This window comes from Amphiura filiformis, chromosome 16, assembly GCF_039555335.1.
Source record: "Amphiura filiformis chromosome 16, Afil_fr2py, whole genome shotgun sequence".
Lineage (NCBI taxonomy): Eukaryota > Metazoa > Echinodermata > Ophiuroidea > Amphilepidida > Amphiuridae > Amphiura > Amphiura filiformis.
The window spans coordinates 487,735-507,073 of record NC_092643.1 but is presented as its reverse complement, the minus strand read 5'-3'; the positions used below and the strand labels follow the sequence as shown (position 1 = coordinate 507,073).

The following is a 19,339-nucleotide window of genomic DNA, read 5'->3' as shown; positions in this document are numbered from 1 at the left end:
CTTTTTACCTGTTTTCGGAATTCCAAACCCCCACGCTGCAGCAGCATGCCGGACAAAAAATGGACCGTCTTTCCCAAAGAAAAATAGTGCAATCCGTCAATTCCCGCCACGTTTTCACAACTTTAATTACTCAGACCAAAATAATCTCTAGCGCATACAGGGAACCAAGCACATCGATTAAATTGAATCATTTCTCATGACGACTTCGGACTTTTCTCACTTAAAAATAAGTACTTTTCTCACCCCAATTTAACCTCAAATGGAGTGCAATCGATTGAAAAATAACTAAGCTAAACTTACAACCGAAATTCAAAATCTCATAGCACACACACGAAAAGCCTTAGCATAACAAAGCCACAAAACAAGTGGCCAAAATATGCAACAAAATACCGTCCTCACTGTTTACTACTTCATAGGCTCCCATAGCAAGCTTGGAGCCAAAAACTCTCCCCCATTATACAGGGTGACTCAATAATAGGCCCTGTGGATTTGAAAACTTTTAAGTCAGCTGTAAAGTGTAAAATTAAAACTTTCTTAAAGATTCAAACACCAGAGTGTCTTCTCTAAAATGGTGCACAAATCATCAAAATCTGTTCACACATCACAGAGATCATTCAGATTGTACAAACGAGACTAATTTTTTCACATTTTAGTACCTTTCCAATGGGTCAATACACAATGAGTTAACTATAATGTGATGCATTGTATTTTGTAATTTAGAATGGAAGAAATAAATGAAGTACTCTCTCAGTGTTGAACAGAACCTTAGAAAATACAAAAACTTCTTCAATGTGTATGCCTTTTTGTAAAACCTTTGACCCTTCTAAGTGGTGGCCCTGCCCCACTCTAACAAAGTCCTGGCTATGCTACTGCTTAAAAAAACCCTGCAATTTTGAAAATGCCTTCCAGTCGGTTAAAGACCCATTCAGTGATCCCAGCGCAAGTGTGAAAAAATTAAAATTGTTTATAAATTGCTTAAAAGTGAAGGATAAGTCATTCAAATTGTCATTTGGTATTTTTGAAATGACAAATTTGGCTAAAAACTAAGAAAACAGCAGTTCTGACAAAGTTGAAGCCCCATTCAAATACATGTAGCTAATTTAGATACTGTCAGTATCTAAATTACAGATTCGTGTAAAATGTCTTATTTTGTCTGAAATACACGGCTTTCGGCTGAACCACTCACAGGCTATGTTAGCACATCTATGACAATGACAAAGGTATTTTTACGATCGTCCGGATGAGCAAATCACTGAATGGGCCTTTAAGTGTAGCCAAGGGGGAGGCAAAGGGGCAGCTTCCCTGTGATAACTCTTTCCCCTCTTCCCTCTAGATGTTGGCCATCCTGAATCCTAATATTTCAGATTTTAGGCCTTTTTTGTAAAACTTTTGACCCTTGAAAGCTGCCATGTCCTCCCCTTGCCCCCTCTGAAATGACCTGGCTATGCCACTGCTGTTTAATTAACTGTTGAGCAAAACGTGAAATAAAAACCTCAAAATGATCAACCGATAATGGTCACCTCTATCTGAATAAATTCCACCTTGTATACAGGGAGAGTCAACCACCTCCCCTGAAGAGCAAGAAACATACCTGCCCTGAAAGCGACCACACCTGGCTTAATACCAGTGTATATCTCGTGTATACAACATATACTTCACACACACACACGCAACAAAACAATGTAGGATTGGGTTTCAATGTTTAGTAAAATTGCCGTCCAAAAAGGCACGTTCCAATCAATTGGGGATTTCAAAGACTTTTTGACCTATGCTAGCAGGACACAGCAAATACCATTCAAAATACCTGTAATACCTTACAATACCTATTGAGATCAATAATGAAATCAAAGCTTTGCTATTGGTAACCAGTAGAACTTGGAAAAACACTAAGGTAATAGTATACAGGTCAGTTTGTTACTGCAGGGCTTACCCGTGTGCTAAACTCGACAAGTTTTTGAGTCTTTTTCACTCCTATTTTATTGGCAAAAAGCAAACCCTGTATACTGCAACTTATGCAGCCCATACACGTTCAATTTTATTGGCAATATCAAAGACCCTATATTACATCTACCCAATGTGCACTGTACACAAAATCATTAATAGGGCACAGTGGTAGATTTTGTATCTAGCATCTTTGATATTTTCACACACTTGGATTCATCAAAACATAATAATGCTGATAATTTGCCCAACATTGAGTGACTTTAAACCAATTTGGGGATTGTTTTCCGATAATTTAGACTCTCGATATGAGACCAAATTCTAATGGTCAGACATTTGGGCATGTTGTTCCTTCTGCACAAAATTTCAGTTACAGGTCGATATTCTGAAGGGCTAATAATCTAGTTATAAACCCTAAGCATTGCCCTAACCCTAACACTAAACTACATCCTGACCCTATAACCTAATCCTAATCCTAACCCTAACCTTAACCCAAAACATAACCCGACTCTAATCCTAACTCAGACCCTAGCCTACCCTTATATCCCTAACTATAACCTTAACCCTAATGCTAACCCTAACCTTATCCCTAACCCTAAAATGCCCTAAATCCTATAATTTGGTTCACCTTAAGTTCGGTAGTGATGTGACGTCAACGCTTTTTCGCGTTTGCGCCGCAAGCGTGTCGACAAACCCCGTAAGCTGTGCGTGTATACTCAGCGCGTTTACTTTACTTTGAAATGAAATGAAATGAAATGAAATGAAATGAAATAAAATAAAATGATTCATTCATTGAATGAACAAATGAGAAACTTCATCAATTTAAGATTTCAATTAAGTTTCCCTGGAACACACATTTTGTTGTAAGATGTAGGAGTTAAAAGTTTCATTGCATTCTTAAATATGCACAGATGTAATTCTGCAAATTGATTGCTATGATAAAATTGCTTTTAAAGTACACAGCATACTGTAAACAAACCATAATTTACCAATCAAATGTTTCATGACATTATACCTTTAGAGTAGAGACTTTCATTCACGCATACGACGTCTAAACTCAGTGACTCATTCAGAGTCTATGCTCACATCCCTGCTTCAACCAAAACATAACCTGCCAGGAATTCGACAAGGGTTCAAATCAAATGTTTTCATCTGTACGACAGCAAAGGATGGACCATGCAGTGTGATGCTAGATGACATTTTGAATTCCTATATCCTAATGTGTATATCAAACAAAACTGAAAATGTTCCTTGCTGGCAAATCACAAACTCTATATAGTCCGTATGCAGAAAACAAGTTAGATCATGCTTAACTTTAGACCTGATCTAACTATGGAGGTTAGACTTAGGGAGGGATCCCTTTAATCTTGTCTTTTCCTCCTTTACTCCTAGCAAAGTCAAATATTGAAGGACAGCCATCTAATATTAAGCTACTGTATTGCCCTGAACTACAATAATATAAAATAAGGTACCGTATGTAAATACTAAAAAGTTCATTCTCCTTAGTTCTAATCTCCATATAGTTAGACTAGGTCTAAAGTTTGACCCGGTCTAAAGTTTGACCCGGTCTAACTTGTTTTGTGCTTACATGAAGGTAACAGCCAGCTTTCTTGATTTGTGAAGATTAATGTGATATTCCGAGACTCTTAAATTTGAATTGAAGTTCTTCAAATTTATCAAAAGTACTGTATTCGACCTAATTAACACTCTCCCCAAATAAGAGCCCTTATAGAATTTTTTGAGTGACTACACCTTCCCGTTTAGGATTGTGCTGATTTTGACTTCTGGTACACTGTAATTTGATGTTTTAAATGCAATGCATGTAAATTTCAATTTGTAACTTGCAATTGTTTTTTCATAATTTTAACAAGCACCTTCTGAAAATGACTGACTTAAGCTTGATGTGTACTCCACTTCAGAGCCACGATTTCGCCGGCCGCAAAGAAATTTGAGCTGAAATTTTATGACTTCCGTAAAGGAATTTCCTTTGCGGAGCAGGTTTTTTCACTTCAGAGAGTTGGATTTGGTTCAACTTTAGGGGGGTAGGCCAACAAAGTTTCTATCAGAAAGCACAGGACGGGCTACATTTCTTCACCATACTCTGCGATATTTTGATTGAAAGCTGCAAATTAATTTTTTTCATCTCAGATTCGTGGAAAGTGGCGAACTGGAGTATCCAGCTTTAAGCATCAAAGGCACTAATTAGGTCAAATATGAATCTGTTATAAAAAATATGGAATAAGCCATAAGTTTTTAATGAAATAAAACTCAGAGTACTTGGATATGAACTTACAGAACCAACATTTTTAAAACTATATGACAACATGTTCAGACACATCAGTTTATACTAGGCTATTTATATGTGTGTAATTCAATACAGGAAAAAGACACTTTATTATTTGGATTCCTTTAAGTGTGTACCAAACTAAAATGGCAAATGAAACACTGAAACAGGTAGACTCCTATTGACAGTGACTTCAAGAGCAGCATGTGATCCCATATTTAACATTATTATGTTTTGATGAATCCAAGTGTGTGAAAATATTGGATCCAAAACATAATAATGATAAAATTGGATGTTTCGCCCAATATTTATTGGTCTCGCTATGAGTTTTAAAAGCTTGACCAATAAATATGGGCTCAATCGATCCAATTTTATATCAGAACTGTATGATACTGGAAACGACAACGCCAACGAACAAAAATAGCCAGTGGAGTAGTCAGGTTTTCTGAACAGTGGGGTGTCAAAATTGTAAATGTACCGACAAAAAAAGCCCATGATTTCATGTACCTTTAATACACCACCTTCGTTTCAGTAGCTTTCATTGGTCTACCGGCCAAAATTTCGAAATCAATTATTAACTGGGGAAAGGCACAATACATGTAAGTGTGTGAGATTTGTAATATTAATGCTTAAATAAGTCAAAATTAGTTTAATTTTTAACTGAAACAGGCCGAAAGGAAGACACATATCACAGACTTTGGCCACTTTTGTTAATATGAACTGTTGATACACACAGCATCATTGACCAGTGATGTACGGATGGACAATGATGATGGGGGAATACAGTCTCCAGTCCCTCTACTGGCTATATGCTGCTGTTAATGGTGTCCTCCCATTATGGAACATTTTGGCATAGGTCAAGTTATACTGTATATAGCTACAATGTATTTGAATGTTGGAATCTTTGGAAGGCGCAGCACCTCCCCCTTGAACAAGCCTTGAAATAAGCAGGCGCTGGGAGCAAATTTGCCCTCGTAAAGCCACCAATTGCTCCTGATCTTTCGCATGAACCAGGAGCAATTTTCTAAAACAAATTGCTCCTGGTTCCAATTTTGCACTTGATGGAGCAGTGCTGGTATGCTGTATTGTATATTCAGAAAAGGATTTACTATTTGAAAATTGCTCCCATTTCTTGTAAAATCATAGTAAATGAGGAGCAATGTTCAAAAACAAATTGCTCCTGGTTCCAGTCACTTATTTCAAGGCTTGCCCTTGAAAGAATATATAGCTGTTGGACTTACCCCTGAGTATATAGTTTTGGTAGTTTTGGTCTGCACTTGAGCCCACTTTAATAAGGCATGCCAGGCCTTCAGCGCTGACAAACTCATGAACCAGATCCTGGTCATCCTGTATACAAACAAACAGAAACAAACAAACATTTCAAAATAATCATATACATTTATTCATCATTATGTTCCTACTTGTACGCAACAAAATCTTAAAAAAGTTTTTGCTCAAATATCTTGGGATTTTAATCATATATTCACATGTCCAAAAATACAAGCATGTGCTTATTTTAATTATTTTGCTCAAAGTGAACAAATGGAAAGAAACAAACATTTCAAAATAATCATCTAGATTTATTCATCATTATGTACCTATGCAATATTTTTTTTTATGTTTTCGCTCAAATATCTTGGGATTTTAAATCATATATATTTATATGTCCAAAAATCCCAGCACCTGCTTAATTATTTTGCTCAATGTGATCTGATATGCTTGGTTTCAGTCCTTCCAGATCATGAGATATGACTGTCCAAAACAATCAAATATTTAAGGTAGGAGCCTCGGATAATAGGCCCATGCAGGAAAATAGCCACTATATCAAATCAGAATTATGTATCCACATCAAATGTATAACCAATTTAAGATAAGTCTTTACTCCACTTATTTTTAATGTTTCATGAAAATTGAAACATTTCTTATGTTTTTCTTTATTTTGTGAAAATTCCCTAATTTTTTGTACAAATAATTATTGCTAGCCCAGAGGGAATGTGATATGGTTTCCAAAGTTTGAGGGGTGGTTAATAAGCCTAATATCTAAATTCTCTCGCCAGATTTTTTTGATAAAGTGTTTATTTTTTGAGAAAAATGATTTTTTCCATTTTTAATTAGGGAAATCTAGAAACACCCATAACTTAAAATAGAAATACTTTATTAAAAAAAGCTGGCGAGAAAAGTTTCTAAATTTAATAACCTTTCATATGACACCTTGTTTGTTAAAATTGGCCCTATGGTTAGCTCAGACAATAATTATGAAATTGGGTCATTCAGTGTTTCTAGATCAAATCAAGAAAATTTGAGCAAGTACTAACATTACCTTCAAATATCCCCTTTATAACTGGCCAATATATTGAAAAAAGGTCACTAAAATTATTTGGTAACATTTTTGTAATAAAAAGATCCAAAAAGCATTTCTATAAATGGGTTATAAAGGAGAAAAAAAAATATTCAAACATAGTATCCATTTTCAAATATTTACCAATTTTAGTGAACGAGGCTTCATGTCAAAACCACTTCATGTACAAAGTCAATGGGGTTTTTAAATGATAAAAAATTGCATAACTCAAAAACGCTTTGTTGGCAAAAATTAAAAATTGGCAGGCAAGTTTTTCTCATCCAACTACACATCCTGTATCATTTTCAACCAAATCTGTGCATGACACCGTAGCCGATAATACTACCTTAAAGAGATTAGTTTGGTCATATCTCAAAATCAATTTTACAAATATTTGACACAGTTTGCTCAGTGATCCCTTAAAAGTATAAAAATATTAAACATTTGTAGAAATAACTTCATAAGAGAAGGATGAGTCTATATAATTGCCATAATTTGTTCCTATATATGAAAAAAAAAGGCTAAAAAAAAGAAAAGAAACAGTAGTACTGAAAATATATGATGCTCCATTTAATTTCATGTAGCTATGCGTGTCCATACGTCCGGTAAAAAATTCTCAAATGAGTTATTAAATAAAAGGAAGTCCACTTGATATCATCAGCATTAAATGTTGAGCTATATGCGGAATTTAATATCATAATTAAGACATTAATTAAATATTACTGCTGTCCTACCACCACAACAAATTAGGGTGATTCCAATAAAAATATACACGAAAGTTGAGACATGTGTAAAGATATTATGCACAAAAAAGTCAGATTTGAAAAACAATTACCAATTTCATTTTAAAAGATCATACATTATGGCTTTAAGTGCATTTGTCATCTGGCATCATTTGATAGATGATCTATGGATAGAGAAATTAAAATATTTTGGTACAAAATGTTTGCAATGGCAATATAGCCATTTACGCTGTGCCAGTATATGAGCAATGTACTTTTGGTAGTAATATGCGCTATAATATTTCAGATATCAGGCAACCTACTTATACTGAAACTCTATCGCTAGGATTTAGTTTACTCTACTCAAATATCTGAGCAATTTCAGTGCATAATATTCATTTCAACTACATTGTATAGCTCCATACCAGGGTTCGATTTAACAGTGTCGTGAAGCAAAATGCTCCCCATTTTGGACAACCTGATACACAAATCTCAGCTTGTATAGCAATTTTTTACAATGTATACATATGCTAATATTATAAGAACATCGCCTAAATAAGGTTTTCACTCAAAATTGCTATGCAAATTTTTCAAAGTAAATCGAACCCTGCTCCATACACCTTAAGTGTAATCATATTGTTGTAATGCCAGTCAAAATCAAATAGTTATGGTATTTATCAAGTTTGTTTCACTTTTCATTCCTTGTAATATATGAATCATGCAAATTTACATAAATATCAATACAAGAAAATGGCTAATAATTAAAAGAGACAAATTTATTTATTATTTATTATTTATAATTTCAGAAGTATATGGGTATCCAACAAGTGAACCCATCTTCTTGAAGAGTGAACTGAAGTGATGTAAAGTGAAGCTATTCTTAAAATAATTTTCTGTACTCGGTCTCAAATTAAAACTGTCACGCAACAAAAAAATATATCATCATCATGACAGTGCTCAAAATTATGTCTTATCTACATCACTGACATTTTACGGAAGTATTTTTGTGTTTCATCTCATTTACTCGTTTATTGTTTTTAACAATTTAATTATGTAATAAAAGCTTAATTAATTGCTTCAAAGATTTGTCAAATAGTTTAAAATGTAGTCATTTAGGTTTTATCATGTTTGAACTTTATAATACATTCATCTAATAACTCACTTTAAAAAACAACAAGTCATCACTGCGCTTCACAGCCATTGTGTTGATGTTCAACTTGAGACTATTCATTAATTTTTTTTGCACATCTCCATGCGAGTTCATTGGTCAAGTTGACTTTAGTTTAATATATGCTTCAAGCACAACATAGGCTTACCAGAACCAGAACAAGAACTTAATTGCACCCAAATTTGAGACAGAACATCGGTTGAACTTCAGCAATGTGAACAACTTTAACACCCCGTTTCACCAGCATCCTCAATTGCCATTCTCAATTTGTTTTTGCTTTTTTATACTTTAGTGAACCCAAATTTAAGAGAAAACACCTTTAATATTAAACCAATTGGACAACTATAACACTCCATCTCACTAACATCCATTTAACAGACAATTTTGCGGTCTAGTCATGTTCCAAGTATTTCTAGTGTTATTATAAGCGAGTGCATCTGATGCTAAGCTGCCATGATGGGACTCTTATCATGCTGAGTGAACAGCTGATTTGACCTTATTAAAGGCTACACCAGTTAACTGTCATCAGTAGACAGCGCTGTTATACTGTACCCAATACACTACTGTGCATTCTGTTCTGGAGTTTAAAATCAGTTTAAGTTATGTGGTAGATAGTCAGTATTGTTGCTGCCAAGTTTGTAATACGGTTGCAAGACAACTGTCATCAGTAGACAGCACTTTATATTATACTAACTTTACCCAATACACTACTGTGCATTCTGTTCTGGAGTTTAATATTAATATCAGTTTTCAAGTTATGTGGTGGATAAAAATTGGTCAGTATTGTGGTTGCCAAGTAGAATCAGACTCAAATCAATGTGCTTACGCGATTGTATCGCCAGCGTACGTACAAATCACCCTTTTTCACGAAAGGAAGCAATAACCAAATAATTGCCTATTTTTCTCAAAAAAATTGTATGAGCATGCCTTGGGCATTGTATGGCAGCTGACATATTCTAATGACAGCGGAATAAATGTAAGCGCTTTGGTACATGTAAACATGTGAAAGACGCTGTATAAATACCAACATTTATTTATATTTATTTATTTATTTATTTACAAAAGCGGTTTGTCAGCAAACTTGCGTAAAGGTGCTGCCATCGCTACTAAACTCAACATGGAACAAAGTATAGAGTCAGCTATTGCAGACATGCCAATATCACTCGGTTGTATTCATGTGAGGTACGTAAGAAACCCGATAAATATCCGATTAAATGTGCCACATGTCCTACAACATTGAACTTTAAGCCAATTAAGCGCTAACACCTATATATATAGACCATGACAACAAACTTGACTTTATGCATTCTTAACCCCATGAGAACTACCTGCCTATTGGTCGGCCAATCAGTAACATTGTTAAAATAATTTCACCACGCAAAACAATTGAGGTGAATTATTTGAAAAGCTCCATTCTGATTGGTGATTTAAAATGAAGATATCATGTAATTGACCAATCAGAGGTAATGTTAGATCAGGGGGTTAAAACAAAATATAGATTGCATAACACAAAGTTCAATTTTGAAGTAACAATTCTGTAATACATATCTGAAATAATCTAAAATATATAACAGTAAAAAAAACTATGGTATGGCAGCATCTTGCTGTATCTTAAATTCAGTATCAACAATAATCAACTTAATTTGCTCAATAGCATAATACCCTATCATGATGATGTCAGAGCTAATCATAACAAAAGCTTCTAAGTTTTATGCTTGTTTGATAGTAAACCCTTATAAAGCTCATATCAACTCATATCAGGGCATTAAGGTTAAAACTGATAATACAACCAGCCCATTAAGACTATAAAATCATAGCATAATGACGATACAACGTTTTGAAGGAAGACAGCTTGTTGATGGATGGGGTTTATGTGGATTTCTAACACTTGGGTCATTTATACCGATAATATTTTGCCTCTTGAAGGTTTTATCCGGTACTTAACGTGCACATATCAATTAGAGACTCTGTCTCGTTAAGGAATATCAGGCCACAGTTGATGTCCAAACTAACTGTTATGTAGTGAATATAGCTAGGAAATGTACTATTTGGGGGTTAATTTGGAACAGAGGAAAGTCCTGAAGAGTACAACCCAAATGATATTTGGAGGTTCAAGCAAGGACACATTTTGTTAAACTGAATGAAGTTAACACTTTTTTTCTTTTTCATCTTTTTTTGGTCTCGTAAAAAAGGCCTGGCATGCCCATGCCTAAATCCGCCGGCCCTACACCGTATGTCTGTCAGTTAATTGCCAATAGAGTTGAGTTCAATTTGAAGATCAATTTTCAGGCAAGAGTCAATTCAATACACAACATCACAAATGGAGTTATATCATTCAATCAGAAATTGCTAATCTCTCTCAAGCATACGACGAAAATAGGTGAATAGTGCATGGTAGAATGACTTTCAGTTTCCCTCGTTTATATCAGATCCTGGTCACTATCTCAGCTGACCATTGCTGACCACAGAATATCATTGGATTGAATAATCTTGACTGGATATATTGACATTTTTCACAATTTGTTCACCATGTTATCGAGCGTTAGCCTAGTATTAAGACTGGCATTATACAGCTTACTGAATAAAGCTGTCTGATCCTTCAATGAAGTCTTGACAACAGGCTAATTTTGAGCATAAGGGTGTACTACACCCCTGGCCAATTTTATGCCTATTTTTGCATTTTTCTCAAAAATTATAGCACATTGGTGACAAGTAAGATATGTATATTATAGGGGCAAGGACTACAACTACTGTACTGAAAATTCAGCAACTCAAACAAGTAGTTATTGATTTATTGATCAAATATTGGTTTTCCCTCAGTTTTTACTGTAACCCCACAACTGTTGTCTGTGCTGAAATAAAATTTACAGTGCAATAGTTGTAGTCCTTGTCCCTATAATATACATATCTTACTTGTCAACAATGTGCTATAATTTTTAAGAAAAATGCAAAAATAGGCACAAATTTGGGCAGGGGTGTAGTACCCCCCTTAAATGAAAGATGACCCAAATGTTTAGATGCCTCATCAAAATGATGAGAAACTTGTAAACAAATTTTTTAAAAATTATTTCATATATCATTAAACAGTTTAGTAGTTTTCAAATATGATGCATGTTAACTGCAGGTGTACCTTAACATTGACGTTAATCCAGTCCACAATAGGGAGATTTCCTCGCATCTATTTTTGGATGATCATACCAATGTCAAATTCCATTTTGAAGGGGCTCACTTGTTTTGATAAGTTTTAAAATCAAATCTGAATGTTAACTCCAACAATAATGAGCTTTTGATGGTCTTTTTGTTCCCTTCCAAATTTAACTCTTAACCTTAACTTTTCATAATCCTAAGGCTTAACCCCCTGACCTGCCGATCTAACATTGCCTCTGATTGGTCAAGTATGTGATATCTTCACTTTAATCACCAATCAGAATGGAGCTTTGCAAATAATTCACCCCAATTTTTTGTGTGGTGAAATTATTCTACAATGTTGCTGATTGGTCCAATCGAGAATGAAAACTTCTTTTTGGCCAATCGGCAGGTAGTTCTCATACCATCAGGACAAGGAAATGTTATTACTAAGTGACATAATTTGACATTCTTAAACAGAACCACATTTAAACCCAATCAGAAAAGCCATTAAAAAATATGCGGAGTGCATTAATATTGTATAAGTGCACTCGCGCACATATTCGCGTACTATACGCTACACGCTCATGTCTTGCAGGATTTATTCATTTTTCTTAAAGGTAGACGCTTTGATTTTGGTCAAATTTGTCAACATTTTTAGTATTTTGTAGCAGAAATTGCAGAAATTCTTTGTTATATTGGAAATAGGTTAATAAATACAGATCCCTTGTTGCTTAACCCTAAAACACGCCGAAGTACTACAAAATACTACTTGATAAATGCACTGTTCGTGCATGCATCCCATGTGGTGTGATCATGCAATCGCCCCTAAGTGATATATATAGGCACGGTTTCGCTGGCCAGCGAAGCCCAAGACCCGTGGCAAAGTGTCGCCGATCCGTGCTTGGCATGCGAGGGTCTCGGGTTCGAATCCACCAAGAGCAAACAACTTCTTTCTTTCTTTTCTCTCTTTATTCCTTCCTTCTTTCCCTTCCCGTCGCCAAAAAGCCCCTGGCGGGTTAGGGTTAAGAGATTGGACACAATAATGCATTTGCATTTGAATGTTGATGTCCAATGTACTCACCCCATGGAGTTTGTGCATTGGACGTACATGTATCAACGTCTCAGCACGCGTGCATTATTAAATCCAAATTCTCTCTCAACAAGTGATTGGATTGGAATTAAAAATATTCTTGTCAAAAATATGTTAACATAATCCCCCTTTTCTGCCTCTGCTTTAACATATCAATCTGCCACTGCAGCCAATTACCTACAAACCACTGAGAATTCAATTGAAAGTTGCAAATTTCATAATACCCACACAAAAAGGTCCAACGACCTTTGACATTTGAATTAGTTCCATCTTCTTCTCTCCATGACTCCTGTTTCCTAAATCTAATTTATTCTAGAATTCAAGTTGTCATACCATCATAGATGATATGAGATGCAAGATATAATATCGTCATGATTGTTACTTAGCACAATAACGGATGGCTGGACTGATGTATTAAGTGTATCAAATCAGGATATATGGCAAGCAATCATTTTATACCTATTTGGTATCCCTAAGGCTAAATGAATTGACTTCATCTGCAGATTGCAATAGAAACTGCAATATTACTGTAATATTTACATTTTTTTTCGATTCACCCTTTCGGCAAATTACCATAACCCTTTACAAATTGGGCTTTTCCATTTTAAGTCCACACTCACCCTGTGGAAGATTTATCTAAAGTCTTCCACAGAGGGAGTATGAGTTGAAAATAGCATCTGTTCTCATCTTTGCCATTACTAGCAAAAAGTACATACAAGGGTTACTTTCGATGTTCAAAACAATCCTTATATGGCAAACAAAGTATTTTGAGCTATGTCAATAATATTTAACAGTCATGTTGCTAAACATCATATAGAATACAACTGAAGTTCGTTAGGACGTATCTCAAAACCAAATTAAAATTCAGAAAAAAAGAAGGCCATCTGCCTTAGAATTTTGTTTTATCACATCACAAACCAATTTCAAAATGTATTTTCTGAAGTAAAGTTTATGGGTTCTGATATGAGTATTTGGACAGTATATTTTGTGGGACATGAGAGCACATCAGACACATCGAATTGCATTCTGAATACGAAGAATGTCCTTCTGATATCAAATAATTTTGATATTTTTTAAATTTGTGATAAAATACAAATTTTATGACAAATTATTAAAATCTGATATTTTTTAAATCTTTGATATATAACAGTCCTCAAAGTAAACTTAATAAATCTAATGATATGTACTTAAAGTGTATGTAGCTGGGATGAAAAGCCGACGACAAACTGAAAATTTTGACCTTTCATATTGAAGATATACATTTTTTCCCCAAAAGACTTAATTTTTTTGGTGTTTTGGGGAAAAAATTCATATCACGAATTAAAAAAAATCAAAATTATTTGATATCAGAAGGACATTCTTTGTATTCAGAATGCAATTTGATATGTCGAACACAAAAAATACTGCCCAAACGCTCATACCAGAGCCCTTAAAAGTTAGATTAACTTGCCAAATGTATGATGACCAAATAAGGTGCCCATAATTTCACTCATCAATTAAAAAAATTCTATTTATCACTGGTCATCATTAGTTTCTTCCCAACTCGTCATTATTTCACATACAATAAGACACATCTTTCCTCTCTCCTCCCTCCTCATATAACTCTATGCATGTAAAGAATGTAAGTCCGTCTTCCAAGAGGTCCAGTTTTGTTTACGTAGTAGTCCTACATCTACGTTAATGAGTATACACAGTTGTATGGGTAACCTTATGTTCAGAACGAACCTCCAGGGCTGAAAACTTATCAAGCTATTTTAATTTTAGCTGCAGATTTCTGTTTATAAACTTGTCAATATACAAATGGTGCGTTAAATTTAGAAATTGGCTGTGGTAAAGTCTGGGGGTAAAGTATCATTATGCATGGATACATGTTTTCTAGTTTTGTTTTTTGAAGTTTCAATGACAACAATGCTGATTCACATATCCAGCTCTATTTTCCCTCTTATTATTAACTTTAACATTAACATACTATACCGAATCTACCAGAATAGCCTAAGCTTATACTCCTATGTTTTATTAAACTAGTAATAATAATATGCAAAATGCAACAACTACACCCTATTTGGTAATATCATTTTTTAGTTTAAATGGGCATGTCAATTAAGTCCCAACTCTACCATGGAAGTACTAGACTGGTCTAGTACTTCCATGCTCGAATACGTACAGAAAAGAGCACATAGTTACACATATATATGCAAAACACACTTGGTACAGGTACGTGCCCAAGTTTGTATACCATTAAATTGCAATCCACAATGTAATGAAGATATTAAAACTTTATGAGCCGTGTCTATTATGAGTTGTGGTTGAACATTGCATGTGAGAAATTTATATTACGTTTCACTTCCAGGAGAGGTTGCTAATACAACGCTAATTCCATGAATAGAAGCAATATGGCATACAAAGCATATGGCTAATGTTTTGTGAATATGAATTATAACATAATAGGTCCTGCGCCATGAGTTGGGACCCCTTTCGGTAACACATGGGAATTTTGAAAATTACAATGGCTTTCATCTTGCAGCTAAGTAACATCATACTTGACGAGGCTTGTTTTCCTGAGCATTTTGACACCTTTTTAATGAAAATCGGCCAAGAAATGAGCTGGCGCTGGCCAAAATACCATTTTCAGAAAGGGGGGTCTGAAAAAATATATATTTGTAATAAAATGATGGTAATTTTTTATTTTAAAGCTTTTTATTTAATTTTGGTGTCTAATTATATGTATTTGGGGTCTGTTAATCCAGAAATTGTGTTTTCATGACACATGGACCTTCCTGTTTCTTTAAAATTAACATTTAAAAGTGGAAAATGGCTCCTAGCCACCGCTCCCTAGCCACCACCGCAATCACCAATTCATTAATTAATTAATCCTAATTAAAACTGAAACAATATGAACCAATTTTATTTATTGCTATGGAAAGAGTATAGGTTACTCTTTAAAATGACACTAAATTTATTATTGTATGACAAGTATTATGGAAAATATGACATCATAAACATGGAAAAAGTGGAAAAGTGTTACTCCACCGCCAAATTAGGTATCCCAACTCATGGCGCAAGACCAATACAATGTAAATCAACGGAGAGCCAAACTCATATATTCAAAAAAATATGATACCCAGACATATGTTTGGTATGGTATATTGCTTTATTCATGGAATTACACTTTTATTATAAACCTTACCTGGAAATAGATACTTCAATTAGCTCATAATATTTATTTATAAGGGCAAGGCTCATAACCTTGTGGATTGAAATAGCATGGTGTTCACGAAGTTGGGCAATGCTAATAATAAAGCATCTTTCATGCTTTTCTGAATTATAAATGCAAGCATATTTGGGACTTATGACACAAAAACCAACATAGGGCCACCATACACACACACCGAGGAGAAGGGGGCACTTACTCTTACCCAATGATTATATGCTGTAAATAAAGTTTCAGATATGTCAGATATCTCACTGAATGGCAATATTTTCTTTTAAAATTCAAAAGAAATCTAAACATTTTTCAAACAATTTCAAACAAATTAAACTACGTGTGGCATATCTAAACTGCCATAATATTTTAGAACTCGGCAATATTATGACCGTAAGTCAAGTCTAAGTTTCACTGAATGGCAACTTTGAAGTTCATACACAAAGACCAATTTTTTGGTGTCTTTTTAATAAGATTCTATGTAATGTTCCAGGAAAAGTTCCTCAAAAACTTTCATTTCAATTCCAGGGAAACTTTGCCACAAATATACTATACAGGGGTATAAATTTTTACACAAGTGCTTACTTTTTTCCACACCTTAATATTCAAAAGATGCTTTATATTTCAATGACTTTCAATGATTTTCAATGGGTAAAAGTGCTTTTTCTTCCATAACTTCCAAAAGTGCTTTTTCTTGATACCAAAAAATAGGGTATTTTCAAGTTTATATACCCTGAAGCTGTAATGGTGTCATCCGTGGAAATGTTCCAAAAACCACGTTGCGTGAAGATGATGTATTATTGATGTATGAACTCAAAATTTAAAAATTCAAACCTACAGACTATTTTAACAATCCGCATGATGTATTCAGATGTATAGCCCAAAAAGATTTCATTTTTGAAACCAAATAAAAAGATTCTGTAAGATTTTTCACCACTGACACACTTTTTCCTCACTTTCAGTTTGTTTGTTTGTTGTTACATATGTTTAGCAGTACATTGTAATTTCCTTTTCAAAATATAGCCTGGAAACACAGTTTAATGTTGGTAACAAAAAGCTTATATAGAACTTTGCAATTTTACCTGAGGAAAAACACAAGATCGATGTACCAGTATATTAAATTCAGCAATTAAAGTTAATTTATGCATGCAAGCAGACACTAATAATAGCATATAGCGTGGTGGTAAATTGAACGAATCGGGTTCCTAGGCCGTTTAGTCGTAAAGTACGACCTTTTATTATCAAATAGACCTACTTATGATAATCTATATGCTAGAAGCAATTAATAAAAAAAAACTTTTCACAGAAAATTACTGCATGATTTTCAAATTAAGCATTTTTTTTCAAAATCAGTCTTTATAATAGGAAGATCTAATTCTGAAGCATTGTTGAGTCTGTGTCGGCACATGACATACATTTATAATTGCTTCCTTAAACTGCAAGTGTTTATTTTTAAATGTAGTTTAAAAACGAATGTGTTATTGTATGGTTATACTTGTTTTTGTGTATAAAGCTTGCTGATGAAATTAAAATTAAACACACACTCATAACTTACCTTGATATTAAGGCACCTTCAATCCCCAGTGTTCAAAAATACTATCAAATTTGGTACATGCATGACACATTTAATACAGAGACACAAAATGGATTTGCAAAGCAAATCTCGGTGGTTTAAAGGCCTATTCAACAATTGGCTGAATCTGAACACCTTAAAATTCATCAAATATCAGATTTTTGCATTTTTGAAACAACCATAGATATACTGAAAGAGACAAATGGCACTCTTAAAATCAATCTGACAAAGAAAAGATCGGATATCAAAAGTAAGATCAAAGCAAGTATGTCCATACTTTTATTACATCAGTTTTTCTTATTCCACAACAAGGCTGGCGAATTCAACATGGTACAACACCATCAGTGGGTTGTTTACATACTTCATGCAAAGACGTAATATACTGGGATCAGTATCAGCCTTATTGTTGATCATTCTGTGGTGCAGTCAAGACTAAATATATATTGCACAGAAAATCGCTGAATTACGCTGCAATTACTTTGCATTGCAGCATTGCTTTGCACTGCAAAATACTGCAATAAAATTATATACATTTTAACTTAGAAATGCGACGAGTTCCGGCAAAAATCGATATATCTGTAATGCAATGCACAACAATGCAAGTGCAGCATAGTATGAATGGACATTTTTAAAGTACTGCCATTAGATATAACATTGACTCCGAAAATTAATACCAAAACAGATATTTTCCCATTCTTGCATGAATGGCATTGTTTGGTATACCCTACCATTTTAGTCATCTTAATAAAAAAGATACATACATTTAATTATAAAATGTAATTATATATCTGCTGTTTTAAATTCTGATTGATTGATCGATCAATCAAAATCTTATTATTGTTACCCAAAATCTACTTAAATCAAGCTCTATATTTTCACATGAGGATGACATTAATTACAATTAAACTGAAATTAATCCAATTGATATGATTAAATATCACTTAAATGCCCTATTCCAGCAATACCTTAATTGGAAATAGAAAAAAATGATCAAAGCTTAATAATTAAATCTTCAAACATCATATAGCTGGTCGCTAATGTAATCCCATGCATATGAATTTATGTAAACTTAATAATTGATGAAACCTTACCTGAAATATCTGCTTTAACGAGAATAAAGCTCTTCTTAATTCTCTTCCAGTGGAATTCAGGAGTTTCTCTGCAAAGAGATTAAAAGTAAAGAAATCATTAACAAAATTGAACACAATTACAATATTTTTACATAATATTACAAAGGAAAATAATAATTAAAATATTATAATACGATGGATAAAAACAACATGTACAAACCTGATAATATCTTTCCTTTTTTACTACAAGTCGCCTCCATGTTATAAACTTCCAAAACTACCCATAAACATAGATCCACTAGATGTAATGCGCTGTATCCCCCATAATAAGTCTTAATTCCCGGCATCCTGATCTCACAAAAACTTAACAACTTATACGTGGTGTAAACAACTGGCAACATAGGCAGGATATGTCGTTATTGGTGGACGACATGATAGAACACAAAAAATGTGACGGGCTGGCCACATCAAGCTGCTTCCAACCAACAAATAAATGGCAAAAAGTTTAATCATCCCATTCTGACTCATGCAATGTCCTAGACTTAACAGACTAAGTGCAGGGATACAAGTATATGTACGCCTATACGCATGTGTGTACGTTGTATGTCTGTGTGTTGTGCTCCAGAAATTTCCTCTTCCTCTCCATGTACTTCTCTGATGTTATGTATATATCATCTTCTTCAAGGGATGTAATCAGATTTTCTCTCTTTCTTTTTTTATCTCACAGATAAATAATTTGGACCAATTCCCGAGCATGTGCAGAGACAAGTTTTGAGGCCATTGGGAGAAAAAGTTTTGTTTCCACTTGGAGTTGGCAGTTAT

General features: G+C 34.1%; 1 protein-coding gene across 7 annotated transcripts in view; it reads right to left on the bottom strand.

The window, feature by feature from the left end:
* Positions 1 to 19,339, bottom strand: part of LOC140172814 (uncharacterized) — a 244,802-nt gene that overhangs the window by 95,557 nt on the left and 129,906 nt on the right. For 6 of the 7 annotated variants that reach the window (XM_072195943.1, XM_072195946.1, XM_072195947.1 and 3 more), the window contains exons 4-5: positions 18,539 to 18,606; positions 5,467 to 5,572 (exon numbers count right to left, since the gene is read on the bottom strand). In XM_072195943.1, the coding sequence (XP_072052044.1) occupies positions 5,467 to 5,572; positions 18,539 to 18,606 (174 nt within the window). Of the gene's footprint in view, positions 1 to 5,466; positions 5,573 to 18,538; positions 18,607 to 18,737; positions 19,017 to 19,339 lie in introns of those variants that run through there. The other variant, XM_072156896.1, reaches the window with a different exon arrangement.